At 34.6% G+C, this 14,810-nt stretch overlaps 1 protein-coding gene and 1 long non-coding RNA gene across 4 annotated transcripts; both read right to left on the reverse strand.

Annotated features, from left to right (window-relative positions):
• Positions 1-5,019: 5,019 nt before the first annotated feature.
• smim24 (small integral membrane protein 24) lies at positions 5,020-7,543 on the reverse strand. The gene is made up of 3 exons (XM_051653974.1): positions 7,170-7,543; positions 6,573-6,705; positions 5,020-6,040 (listed from the first exon to the last, which is right to left on the reverse strand). The coding sequence occupies exons 1-3, from the start codon at positions 7,234-7,236 to the stop codon at positions 5,941-5,943; spliced, it is 300 nt and encodes a 99-aa protein (XP_051509934.1). The 5' UTR covers positions 7,237-7,543; the 3' UTR covers positions 5,020-5,940.
• A 216-nt stretch (positions 7,544-7,759) lies between these two features.
• LOC127415281 (uncharacterized) lies at positions 7,760-13,801 on the reverse strand. Of its 3 annotated transcripts, XR_007892924.1 has the most exons (4): positions 13,526-13,776; positions 11,231-12,436; positions 9,743-9,986; positions 7,760-8,246 (listed from the first exon to the last, which is right to left on the reverse strand). It is a non-coding gene; the product is annotated as an uncharacterized LOC127415281 (long non-coding RNA). The 3 variants fall into 3 exon arrangements; XR_007892926.1 differs by lacking the exons at positions 7,760-8,246; positions 9,743-9,986 and adding an exon at positions 10,123-10,137 and having other exon boundaries at positions 13,526-13,775; XR_007892925.1 differs by lacking the exons at positions 7,760-8,246; positions 9,743-9,986 and having other exon boundaries at positions 11,907-12,436; positions 13,526-13,801.
• Positions 13,802-14,810: the final 1,009 nt, after the last annotated feature.

Consider the following 14,810-nt stretch of genomic DNA (forward strand, 5'->3'; position numbering starts at 1 on the left):
GTGTGTCACCTTGTGTGTCTGTAACAAGGCCAAACATTCAAGGGTATGTAAATTTTTGATCAGTGCCATTTGGGTGATTTCTGTTATCATTATGATTTAAAAAGGAGCCAAACAACTATGTGATGATAAATGGCTTCATATGATCACTATCCTTAAATAAAATACAGTTTTTTGCATGATCAGTCATATTTTCAAAATCAATGCAAAAGTTTCACAATTTCTGCCAGGGTATGCAAACTTTTGCACACAACTGTATAATGCATGCACCAAAATAAAGGTTTTTCAAACACATCATAACACTTACTAAAATGAATCATTTTATAGTAGTATTAACCAAAATGCCAAAAATGTTATGGCAGACACTATTTGCACTCCTAATTAAATACTAACAGTATCACTGCAGTGTGTTTGTTGTGTTTATTTAGAGTCCTACAGTCACCCTATACTAACCCCAACCCCTAAACCTAACCTTCCCTTACAAAAATTTACCATGGTTTTACTACTGTAAACATAGTATCAACATGGTATTTTGTAGTAAAATTATATTAACCACAAAATTAAACATGATTACTGTAATAACACCATGGTTAATTGCATTAAAACTATGGTTTCTGCCCAAAAAAAAACATGATTATTAAATATTACTATAGTAAAACCATGGTTCATTTTACTCTGATGAAACCTTCACCGTGACCAAATCACTGCGAGGCAATCAGCCTTTATATTAATTTTTAATAAGCAATATTAAAGGAAATGTTAAGAATGGAAACAGGATGGGAAAAAGTGGGACATAAGGGGGAGTTGAACCTAGGTCATCCACATGAATAAGCACATCCACTCTGTCTCTACACACTACTTTGAGTGTAAATAGCCGCGCTGTGTGGCAGCTGCCATTTACACCTATAGTGAAAACAGTCACTCTGTTTATGTTTACAGTAGCTCTACCATACACTACATCTCAGCCACGGTTATCACCATGTAATTTCTAAAAATTAAAGTCTATTATTGAGCCTAACATTTTACTCTTGTCTTTCAACTCATTAAAAAAATCCAAATGAATTATTCTAAACAATATATCGAATTATTCTGTGAATTTTTGGTAGAGATTTCCAGAGAGATTCTTGGTGAATCGTGTGTGTTTCTGACGCAATTATTCAGTTCAAACGGGGTGGACAGTCTGGTGCTTTGGCAGCCACCAGGATTTTTTCTGCAGCCCCGGACTCTTTTCTCTCTCGCCGCGATACCGTCATCTTTCCCCTCTTGCTATAAATGCATTAGAGTTTCCGAGTGCCGATGCAGTGACACGGTTAGAGATGTAGTGTATTTAATGAAAGTAGTACGGAGCAGAGATAACATAGCGAGTTAAAACAGAGAATTGAGCTGAGAAAGAACAAGAGATTAGGATGGATCTATTTTAAGCATTAGGCATCTCCAGCACAAAAGCTCAGCTGAATCAGGTAAACAATGTTTGTGATGTTTGTGGTCAGGTGAAAATTTTGTAACCTGTCATTTTGTTAGAGAAACCCAAGAGAAAGGAGATAATAGTGTGATAAAGATACAATCAGATACTATTAAATCTGTGATTAAAGAGTTGACTATTATTTAATTAATGTTGTAATTTTTTGTAATCTGAAATAGCCTAAAGCTTCATACTGTATGAACGTCATAGTTTCTGACTCAATTCGAACACTAGTTTATAACATATTAGGTGGAATTTACTGGACCTCATTTGTATTAAAACTGTGGCAGTTGTAGTTAAAGTTTCTAAATGTGTTAAGGCTACTATTTTCTTCACAGCAAAATACTATGAATATATATATATATTTTTAGAAAGACTAACTACATTGAGGAATCAAGGAGTCAACCATGGTCTTACCTGTGCATAAATGGCATTGCACTGTAAATCTACACTCACTGAACACTTTATTAGGAACACTATGGTCCTAATAAAGTGCCCGATGTGGTCTTCTGCTGTTTTAGCCCATCCGCCTCAAGGTTCGACATGTTGTGCATTCTGAGATGCTATTCTGCTCATTACAATTGTACAGAGTGGTTATCTGAGTTACTGTAGCCTTTCTGTCAGCTCGAACCAGTCTGGACATTCTCCGTTGACCTCTCTCATCAGCAAGGCGTTTCCGTCCGCAGAACAAAGTTTGGACAAAGTTTTTCTCTTGTGTAATGTATGTTCTGTTTAAATGATGTTTGATATTAGGAAATAAACTGGAAATAATACTGTTACGTCACCACTTGATGTCCAATGTCAAATCTGTGACCCGAAGTAAAACCAGTTGAGAACCACTGACATATACAGATATATATATGGAGTGTAAAATATACATGGACCACAATGCCTGAAATTTGTCACCATATTTTTATTTATTTTTCTGGCAAACATAAATTTAACACGATTGTTTTAATATTATTATAACAGCGTCATGGTTCTTTGTATGTTCAGCAGCCTGCCCTGTTCTTTTTGTGTTTGTATTTATTTTTGCATTAATACAGGATATACATTTTACAAGTACAGGATGGAGGAGGTCTGTTTTGTACCGTGAGACACTGAGAACTGCACAAGGTTGAATTGTGGCTGTTTTGATTATGTCTATTTAGACTTAAACTGATTTCTCTCTCCTCATTTTCTCTCCAGCTCTCTGGCTATGCTTATGAATTTAATACCTCAATTTACAAAATGTGATGTGAAGGGCTTGTAAAAGCATGCAGCAGTAATGGTCTCCAGATGTTTTAACAAAGGACTGCAGCTCCCTGAGAACCCCCCTCTCTGCAACACGATCACAATCAGGCCACTCTATACAGAGAGTTATGGGAGTGAGATCTGTGTCCCCATCTAGTATGTTAGTGACCCCTGCTTCTCACATGCACCCTGTCAAAGTTTATGTGACCCAATATTTTGAATATAGATTTGTATTAGTTTCTGTGAAATGGCAAAGGGAAGGTTGTAATGTCACTTTAAACAATATGTGCAAACAGCATGATATTTTATCCAACTTTAATTAATTTTGGTTTATTGGTTTAAGAAAGAAACAGAACAGATTGAAAGTTCATTTCATTCACACAGATCTGCCTGGTGCAGAGCTCAACTGATTGACTGATGAGTGTTTCATCGGTATCACTTACTCTTTGGCTTTCACAGTGTTTATATCTGGGGGTTTGTCTTAACATTGCAATAATGAATGTTAGAAGGGAACTAATAACTCCTCTCTCACAGGCTCCCCAGTCTCTCAGAAGCCAGAATAAAAAACAATGGAATACAAATTTCGAAGGCAGCAGTGGGTGAATGTGGAGACTAAACACACTCTCTCTCTCTCTCTCTCTCTCTCTCTCTCTCTCTCTCTCTCTCTCTCTCTCTCTCTCTCTCTCTCTCTCTCTCTCTCTCTCTCTTTCTGTGTGTGTTTCTGGTTTCATGCTTCACTTCCTGGCTAAGTTACTGTCAGTCATCAGCACTATTTAAGCTAAACTGTTTCCCTTGAATGGGAAACCTTGAAAAGTACACCCAGGACCACAGTTTTAGCTGTCCACTATGAGATTGTTAAAGATTCATTTAAATGGTATTCTAAAATGTTATGAAATAGCCAGGGATGTAAAGTACTTGAGTGATTAAACCTCATTACTATACTTACTGAATACTTTTAATCAATTAAGTTTACATTTTATAGAAGAAAAAAAAAAACATTATTTTTGCTCCTTACATTCAGACTGCCAAAGTACAAAGTAATTTTAGGAAACACATTTTAGGATATAGGTTTCAGTGTAACATCAGGAGTTTCATAAGCCTCATGAAGTTAGGAGGCTGAGAAAATTGTGATTCAATAAGTTGCTTTATATTGTCTATACATTAAAGGTAATTGAGGAGAATATCCATTGGTTCTGGATTTTCAGCAATTTCAAAAGCTATGGGGGAAAAAAATTAGTTTTGCTTTTTAATACTTGGGTAGAATTAAATTTCCCCGGTTTTGAGTAATCTGTACTCACTGTATGAGAGTCCCCAATTTACCCAAAAATGCATAAAGGCTGGACAGGTTGGAATTTTTGGAATATTTTATCAATAAAAACAATTCCTTTATATTCCATGTAATCCTCAACAATATTGTTTGTGAGCCTCACCAATGTAATTTTTTGCATTGCACTTTGCTACGTACGAGGCTGCGTAGCCACAGACCGGTCAGAGTGCCCATGATGACCCCTGTCCACTGCCGAAAGCGCCTACAATGGGCACATGCGCATCAGAACTGGACCTTGGAGCAGTGGAAGAAGGTCACCTGGTCCAATGAGTCCCATTTTCATTTACATCACGTGGATGGCCGTGTACATGTGTGCTGTTTACCTGGGGTGGCATCAGGATGATTGCACCAGGATGCACTGTGGGAAGACGACAAGCTGGTGGAGGGAGTGTGATGCCCCGGGCAATGTTCTGCTGGGAAACCCTGGGTCAGGCAATTCATGTGGATGTCAATTTGACACTTGCCACCTACCTAAACATCACTACAGACCAGGTACACCCCTTCATGGCAATGGTATTCCCAGTGGCAGTGAGAGATGACAGTGGCCTCCTTCAGCAGGATAATGCACCCTGCCACACTGCACACATTGTTCGGGAATGGTTTGTTAGTACAGACTGATTTATGAAATTAATTAATTAATGGTGAATCACTGTCTTGTATAGATTGCTCATGTTGGCAAATATGCTTGCATACAAACTGCAGAAAAGGCTTGAAAATGTTCGATGTCAGATCATGATGATCCAGTGTTGTGGAGATGTCATTGTGAAAAAATATTTTGTAGTATTGTGCTATAGGTTTTTTACTGAGAAGCAGATGAGGTTAAAAACATTACAGTAGAGAAAGCTGTCTGCATTATTAGATGTTTTGAATGTATCTGTGATGAAGGCTCAGAAAAAGTCGGTTCAGTTTTTACTGGGTATGTACGCTGAAAGTGAAAAATGAACATTTGCATAAACATGTAAAAGGAGTCACTGTAGATGTGTAGGGAGGGTGTATTGTTTCAGGGAGTTTATTGCACTAACAGCCTACCAGTTTTCCTGTTCACAGATTGTTAATTTAGGTGTTGACTGACCAAAGTCTACTTTCACTCTAAACACTGCACTTTATGTACTAAATTCAACCACTGAGACAGAACACACAGTCTAATGATTATTAGCTCCCCATTAAACTCACATTAACACCTGGCATATGATTTTATTATTATTATTATTATTATTATTGAGCACTCATGTACAGAGAAACAGCATTCAGCTTTCCACAAAAGCAGGAGGACTAAATGGTTCCAAAAGCATAGCATAGCATAACTTACATCATTTCACTGGAAGCATTTTACATGTCCAAACTGCCACTCAAAATGAATAATGGATCTCATAGCCTTGTCCATTTAGCATACATGCATGCCGAACCCAGACATGTCATACAAGTCAAAACCCAGTTAATCAGAGCATTATGTGGACTCTGTGACTCATTGAGCCAGTATTCTTTTCTTTCAACATTCTCACTGTCCAAATTAATGTTTAAAATGTAAGTTTGCTCAGTTGCACCATAGTAGTAAAGTATTACATTGAGAAAATGCCAAGAAATGAATCTCAACTTAATTCTTTAGGATACAGTTTTACACTGGAGTGCCACATGTTGATTGTTGAAAGCATTGACCCGGCAAAGGCCAGGTGAAGGCTGTACCATCTAGAGGACGATGTAAGTAACAACACACACATATATAAAGAAATGCAAAAACAAAACATATCAAAAGAGATTTTTTTTTTTTCCAAGTTTACTTTTGCATCATTTTATAAACCTTGTTCAGACTTAATCTGCAAATAAATTGCTCAAATTATAATACATTAAGAATTACTCTGTGCAAAGCTGTGCAATAACATCCAGAGGGATTTTGCTTGACTGTGACCCTCTCTGATACTCATTAAAAATTGGTCTGCTTGGTGTCCTCATTTGCTTCCAAATCAGCTGCTTTGTTTTCATAAAATGCATGGTTTTCCACCTCCTTTTCTTCGTTCTCATCTCTGCAAGGGTAGACATGCATTGAGATGATGTATGTTCAGAGAGTAACATTCCACAGAGGCAGGGCAGTTTTATAATTAATACTCAGACTAACTCAAAATGATATTGGTGTTTAAGTTGTGTAAATCAAATGGGAATGGTGGCAAATTGTTGTTTAAAATAGAAATCAATAGAAATAGTTTTCACAATGGAAAGCAACTGAAAAAAGGAGCAAATAAAAACAATATTATCATCAAAGTGGTTCATTAATGTTTAAACAGGGATATGACACTTTGATACTTGGTAATATGACTGTGCTTTCTGAGGTGTGGCTTGACTAATCATATGTCAGGTGTATGAATGTGGCTTTGGCAGTATCTTGAAGTGTACAGTAATAAAATGTCAATAATCAACTCTCAAGTCATAAACACCTTAATACCATCCTGCTGTTAGGTAACTATTCAAGTGATATACATATATATATATATATATATATATATTAAAGATGATGACTGACTGCATATTTTAAAGATGTTAAAATGTATGTTTACTCACTTGTCTTTCTTGAAAAAGAGTCTTTGCACAATGAGGAGGACAAAAACAATAAAGAGGAATCCAACAACAGCCGCCAGTCCCACCAGCCATGGCTGTAATGTGACTTTAGATGTGTCCGCGGCTCGCAGACCACCTGAGTAACATCGTATCACATAAAGGTTTATTGCCTGTAAAGGTTTTACACCGCTGTATACTCTCTAAAGGTATTACCGTATATAATACTTTTATACATTAAATCAAATGAACCTTTACTGAATAGATTCAAGATTTAACCTGTTGATGCTCATTGACCCCACCTTTGCTTACTTTGCTTAAATGAGTTCACATTTACCATATAGTGTGGTGTTCAAAATTGTTCATAATGTTGACAAATTATACATCTTTAACATGTATTGTAGGACAGTATGACAACAATTTAGTGAGCAAATAATCAAGAACAAGATACCTGCAGAGAAAGTAATGAGTAGACTCATGAGTATACTACAACACACAAGGCAAATATACAGCTTGCAAGTCAAGGATCTCTAAGAGGATTTCTTAGAAATCAAGATATCTTTTTTTAAAGAAACACTTAGAAATGTTTCTAATTTTACTCACCAGCTTTCGCCTGACAAATGGATGCAGACAGTAATATCAAGGCAAAAATATTCTTTAGATGAAACATGATGGTATTTGTACTCAGTAGACTCTGCTGTGTCCCTCTCTGCTGTCTGTAAATATGTGCAGGATTCTTGATAGCCAAAGTACAAAAACAATTAGAGAGATCACAGATCACAACATGTCAATCGCAGACTAACCGTGCATAATTATCATTAAGTAATCTCTTATTGGTGATGTTATGTGCTGTTATGTTGTAAAGATTAAAAAAATGTACCAGCCAACCCATTATTCTGACAATAAACAGGTGGGCGTAGAATAAAATAGATGTAAAGGCTCACAGACAAATGTTTTGCTTTGAAGATTCAAGTAGAGCAAACAATTAAATCCTGAGAAAAAAAAAATAATAATAATAATAATAATATATATATATATATATATATATATATATATATATATATATATATATATACATATTATAATACAAATATAGTGCACCAGTAGTGAAAAAAACAGAAAAAAATAAAAAATTTGAAAACACTTTTTTTTATTATTATTAAATCATGCAAATTACTTAAGAAAAAAAAATCAACAACAACATTACATTACATAAAATTACACTGGCTTTCCTGTTTACTCAGAACCTAAAATTTTGTAGGTGTTAGCTATATGAACTGTATATTGGTCAAACAATGTTTTTTTTTTTTTTGGTGTTCATTATAAGAGAGATTTAATACAATAAAATAAAATACCCAGAAACACTTTGATACTCACATAAGTTTGATTTTGCAGAGCAGAAATGCTGAAATTTAACTTGTATTTATTTCAAGTATATTGTAATCTAGTTGATGCTATTAAATCTGGGACGGGAGGATAGGGCGGACAGCTTACACCCATCTGATATAACCCAGATTGCTGGCATGTCTTCTGTGTCCTCCATGAGTACTTCGATTTTTTCATCTTTCATCATGGCCTCCAGTTCAGTGCTGGTGTCTGGAATCCAATTTACCCTGAACTTATCTCGCCTTTCCCAGGGATTTACATCCTCTTCCACAGGCTGCTCTCCAAACAGGAAATCTGCATGGTTCAGACACAATATGGCGAGAGTGTTCAGCTTCATCTTGCCCTTTAGTTCTTTCAGTATAACAGAACTGTCATGTTTTTATTCAATAACAAAACATCTAAAATGATTTATGTTTCACTGATAGATATATTCAAAGGCTTTTGTATTTCCTAGGATGTTGACAGCTACTATAAGTATTATGTCATGAATAAAAGTAAACAAACAGTCAGTCAAGCATTTACCAGTTAAAGATAAAGTGTGTAATTTCTGCATCAGTCAAACAGAGAGCCCCACCCCAAACTCACGCCACTCAGTACATTTACATGCACTTTAAAAGTCTGATTTTAGCCGGACAAAAACAATAAATTGTCTTTTTAAAATTATCTTTAAAACAAACCCACACACAACGTAATCAAATGCATAGATCAGTAGATAATCCAGCACATTGTGCACACAGCACATATTTTGCTATCTGGCTAAAAACACATTAGCTTTTCTGGATCAGATGACTTCATTGGAAATGATGTAGTACATTGTCCAGCATCATGGAACACTAAATCAATCCTATTAGGATTTAGATAGCTGCAACCAGAGGTGGAAATCATCCAAATATGGGCAGATAGGTTAGTTCACTCTAATTACAATGGCTATCAGGAGATGGCGCCAAGTACATGATACAGACTCAATGGCTCAAATGACACAGAATGGAACTGAATGAGATCTTGTTACTCATCCTTGCATGCTTTAGAGAGAGAGCAAACCTTAGTCATTGTTGTGTTTGCTTGTGTAACTAGTTATTATGTACAATTATTATGTTTTATTTGTTTGGAGAGACTTTTGCATACATGGAGAGATTTTTTGGACACTATGATAAATTATTTTTGTAATGCTATAACTCTGGATTGCTTTGTTGGATCAACACAAAATGATACTCAGTTACAGGTGACATGATTGGGAACAAAACAAAAGCAGTTTTTCAGAGCTACCTTATTTAAACCCTGAGATATACTGTATGTCACATCAGAAATTTTTGGCTCAGGTTTTTTTGTGAGTTTTCAGAAGTTTCTTAGGCTCACTTAGTTTCAGAGAGCCTCAGAATTTATCATGATCTATATCATAAGTTTTTTTGTTGTTGTTTACGTTTTCTTAAAAATGATACCAAACACTTGATCCTCTTCTTTTTTTTTTTTTTTTTTTTTTTTTTTTTTTTTTTTTGTTATAAGCCTTTAATTTTGGGTATGCCATTGAAACGGGAAATCTTTAAAACACCCCAAGAGCTTAATGAGTTAAGCTGAGATGGGAGAAAATATTTTAACATTGGAAACAAATGATACACATCGCCTTTTAAAATGGATTTTTGAAAAAATCCTTTCAGTTTACTGTCTTGCAGCTTGAAAAATAAATCAAATACCCAACTAATGTGCATAGAGGATTTGTAGTAATGCTTCAGTGACAAGGGACAGTGCAGTCTGTGTATGCAAGTACATGCATACATTTTTTTGTCACGTACCTGCAAGATCATGGATGAGATCTTTGATGAGGTGTCTTATGATGGCAAACAGAGTGATCAGTGTCACTCCCACAGCCAGCAGCAGATAGATGACATGCTTGGGTAGAGTAATCAGATTTTTTTCCGGGGGTTTATAGTCCTTGAAAAACACATCCTCATTAAGGGGATTTTTGTTGTTTTCGTCAAAATCCATAAGTATTGTCTTTTTCAACTTCACGATAGCTTGTTAGTTTCCATATTATTCCTGTTGATCAGTGTGAAAACAATAAGTAAACATCTTGACATGAATCATTATATATATTTGAGACCATTCATATAAAGTTATGATATTTGATTGTTACCTGTGTACTGTCTTTAATTGGGTCAAGGACATTGTGCTTATTTTTTGTCTGGATCTATTAATTTATTCAAAAATACATTCAAAATGCAATTCATACATACAATGACTTCAAATGCAATATACCTCTTCTATGATGAACATATGATGATAATAAAATTATGTAATTAATGAAAAGAAACCCTTATTTGGTAAAACTTTACAATGAGGATCCATTTGTTAACATTAGTTAATGCGTTAGTTATCATGAACAAACAATTAGCAATACATTATTTAAAGCATTTATGAACCTTAGTTATTGTTAGTTAATAAAAATACAATTGTTCATTGTTAGTTGATGTTAGTTCATAGTGCGTTGACTAATGTTAACAAACAACATTTGATTTAAAAAAATGTATTGGTATAGGTTGAAATTAACATTAATCAAGATGAATAAATTCTGTAAAAGTATTGTTGATTGTTAGTTCATGTTAACTAATGTTGTTAACTAATGTTAACAAATGGAACCTTATTGTAAAGCGTTAACCCATACTAAGTAATTTAGCTTAATCGTTTATTTTTGTTATTTCTTAATATTATATCTGGCAAAGCTTCATGTACTTCCCTTTTCAAAAATATTATTAACATTTCAAAGTCAATGTGTTATCATGTGAAATGGTACAACCCTCTAAAAATGAATTATATTTGTAAACAAAACCAGTATTTAAAATAAATAATAAATAAATTTTTCAAGGTAAATTCTTGCAAAAAAATATTTTGGAAAGTAATGATTGACTCAAGGTGTAATACATTATTGATAAACAAATCTAAATAAATATTCAATTAATTTTTACTTTATGGTTGCATTACCTGTCAATAAATCAAAAGTTGTTTTTTTAATGGAATATATATATTTTTCTTTTTCAAAATTACATGACACCAAAATTAATACAAATATTGCATTTCTATAAAAATGTAGCACATGCATTTTAAAAGAGTTTTATCTTAGACACCCTTACTTGTCATTGACTCAATTTGTCATAACACAACATAATGCAAAATTATTTTAGGTTGCTATAATAAGGGTAGTGGTTACAGGTTTGATGTCTGTATGTCAGTATCAGTAGCCATGTTTAGGGATGTGTTAGAAAGATACTGCGTTGTGTACATACCATTCGTAAAGCTTTATTGTTCTCCTCATTTACAGACACCTGTCGCCCTCCAACTTAATTCCTCGCTCACCCTCATTCTGGCTCTCTTGCTGATATCAATTGCTCCTCAGTTGTTTTCATTACTGTTGCATATTCACAAAATCACAACAAAGGACACCACAAAATGCTAAGTCAGATGACGAGACTTCCTCAAACCCGAAGTACTTAAACAACAGAAGACAATCAAGCTAATGTGCTTAGTGGCATAAGAAGGCTTGAGCCTGTATTTCGTTTTTTCTACTAGTTGTCTACGTCTTAACACCTGCTGTTGCACTCTGAAGTACAATGGAGCCAGTGACATCAATGACAACATATATCAACTGTGTCAGCATGTGTATGGGCCAGTTTTTGTTTAGACAATTCAGATATCTTTTAGAAAATGACCCATTGTCATTACTAAAGACATCTATGCTAAATCAAACACCCCTTGAAATGTTTGATTTTAAAGGAAAAGGGTTTCAGAAATGTTACCATATGGATCACGGTCCAGGATGTACAAATGGCTTGTAAAATCAAGTAGGTTTCAGCTTTCACTGACAAAGACAACAAAATGCATGTCCTCTGTCTACATTGAGTGCTTTACAGGAGTCAATGCATGCTAATCATGCTAATGAGTTCAGAGAGTACAGGATCCCGATTACCATGTAAACAACCCAGTACCTTCTATACTTTATTCATTTATTATTGAGGCAATCAGATACATGCAGAAGAGTCAGAAGACTGACAGATACTCACTAAGTGAGTGCATACACAGCTATTTTTTAAGTATATCTGCAATAAGAACTTTTACAATAGAAAAACATTGTTAGAATGTTTTACAAAAACAAAAGAATGGGGGGGGGGTAAAATTACATCAGGCCGAAATTAGCTGATGAAGAAAGATGACAAAATGGCCAGATAGTTTAATTTCTGGAAATTGGGGAGAGCTTAAGCAGAAGATTTGGGGCTGGAGACAGAGGAATGGAGAGGGAGAGAAGAGATTTTTAAGAGATAAACTTCATGATCATAAAATGTGTTTTGGAACAACACAGAAGGTCTAAATCCTGGCAGAATTCCCTTCCGGTCCTCTTCCGGAGTCAGTATGTACCTCCTTTGTTTGTGTTTTCTCTCCCTCATCCCTCTGTTTGGTTCTTCTTTCTCTTCATCATCAGGGTCAGGACCAAGGATCTGAGTGGAAAGTAAATGTGTGCCAATATTTAATGCAGTCTAGATAAGATTAAAACAATTCTTAATTCTGTTTTAAAGGTCAGAGAATGGGCTCTGAAATAGCCTGATATGGCTCTCTTAATCCCAGTCTTAATCCTTTGTCTTACATCTCGCTGACTCTGATATTCCATGACTGGTAATTGCAGCTGTCTTTAGTGAAGGTGACATCTTTTAGTCAAGGGTTAGCTATACTGTAATCCACCTAATCCTGTCAGAGATGTAAGGACTCTACATTGGGAGTGTGTATCTTATAAACTGTATTAAATTACATTTCTTTCACCAGGTATATTCTGTTATTCTGTGCCATACATTTTCCAATTCGTTTCAATTCCCCATGCATGGAAAAATATAAATGATGATGATTAAACAAAATCTAATGCAGGAGAAAGAGCAAATTTAGCTGCATTTTTATTTTTATTTTTATTTGATTTTTTTAATCTATGAGGATGAGAACGGTAAACCCATAAAATAATTCTGTACCATCAAATTAAACTGCAAATGTAATATTTAACTAAATAAAAAAATTCATCAACACTACAATAATAACACTGGGACCAGTGTTTGTCTTCCAGTAAAAATATGTAAACATACTTAAAAATAAATAAATTTACTTGATAATCAAAATCGTGTAATATCTTGATGTTTGTTTTTCTTTTCTCATTGTTTTTTCCCCTTCATCGTTTAAGCATAAAAAAAATAAATAAATAAAAAAAATAAAAACATTGTGAGTTTATGCTTAAAACAAGAAAAAACTATTTGCCAATGGGGTAAGAAAAATAAACTTAATTCAATACATAAGTCTATCTATGTTATGCAATTAGAATGTTTTTAAGTAAATTTATCTTTGTTTCAAGGATGTTTAGATATTTTTTTAATACATTTATATGAATAAATATGAATTTATTATTATTATTTTATTTTAAAAAAATTTGCAGAAACTAGCAAAACATCACTGACAAGCTTGTAATCCAATAATAAACACTACAGTTCTTGACATAATACAGCAAGGCAATTAAACCCAATGACACCTAGAACATTAATGCTACTCACTCAAACAGGAACTTCCTCTAGTTTGGGTGCATCCTCAATCTTCTTGCCGAAAGCCTGAGACAAAAGAAAGTTCCAGTAGACAATGGTTAGAGATGTGTTGGCAGTCATTATGCCGATCAATATGGGATGCATCTCTAGTTTTAGCTGTGGTGGTGTTCTTCACCAGAGGTTGATGCACAAACTGGTTCTCTGACTGACTGACAAAGGAAGAGCTTGAGTATGTCTGAGCCAGTGACCCAGACAGATTTCCAGTTCTGATCTTTTATATGCCTCTTTATGAATCATATGATCTATATTACTCATCCCCCGCCCGCAATGTTGCAAAAAAAAGTGTAAGCATTCAAGTCGTCAGCATTCACAAGTAGCACAGATGCCACATTCTTCTGGTAAGAGACATAACAACTAAAAATGTTACCTGGAGATAACCCTTGAAAGTTGGAATCATAGGAAATTTGCTTAAAGTCAAATTATTCAAATGGAAAATGTTTTCAGATTTTCTATATTCAAATAAAAGAATTATGCACACGTGCACAAAACAAACTCTACCCTAACCTTCTCTTTATAACCTATAACCTTAACTACACACAGTTGTTTAAGCAGGGTTGTCTTTTTTGGCTTCATCTTCAATCTTCTTATGAAAAGCTTCTGTCAGAATGAAGATCCAGTATGCAATGGCGATGGAGGTATTAATTGTAACAATGCCGATCATGAATGGGTGTAGCATGTTTGCAGGTTTTTCTCTGATTGCTGTCTATAGCCTTTTTCTGCTTTCCATCACTTTTAGTCTTTTTCTGTGGTTTGGTCCAGCCTCTTGCAGCAGTAAGTGGTCTTCTCTCCTCCCCCAGGCTCAAATAAGGCTTAAAAATCCTCAGAGCCTTTGCTGAGCACAGAACATTCCAGACTGATCACTTTCCACCCACATTATCATCCAGACATTCATTAAATTAACAATGTACTTTTGTCTACTTAGGAAAACAAAACATGCAATACCTGGCCATATTTATTTATGATTTTTATTATCAACCTCAAAATGTAAGTTTTGAGATTTTTAAAATTTTTGGTGCTGTAACTGGTCATCTTTTGTTTTTCTTTTTTTTTTTTTGAGTTTTTCACAATTTTTAATCACATTTTTTCTTCACTAATTCAATTTAAATGGTCCTTAGGCATGACAAATACAAATGTTCCACATAGTCTCAATTAACATGGTCATAAAAAAACTACATATGCAAAAGAATTGGCAAAATGCTGTTTAAAATAGTTTTAGATGGATAGCAGTTCACCCACA

The sequence above is a fragment of the Myxocyprinus asiaticus genome, chromosome 24 (assembly GCF_019703515.2).
Source record: "Myxocyprinus asiaticus isolate MX2 ecotype Aquarium Trade chromosome 24, UBuf_Myxa_2, whole genome shotgun sequence".
Taxonomy (NCBI): Eukaryota; Metazoa; Chordata; class Actinopteri; order Cypriniformes; family Catostomidae; genus Myxocyprinus; species Myxocyprinus asiaticus.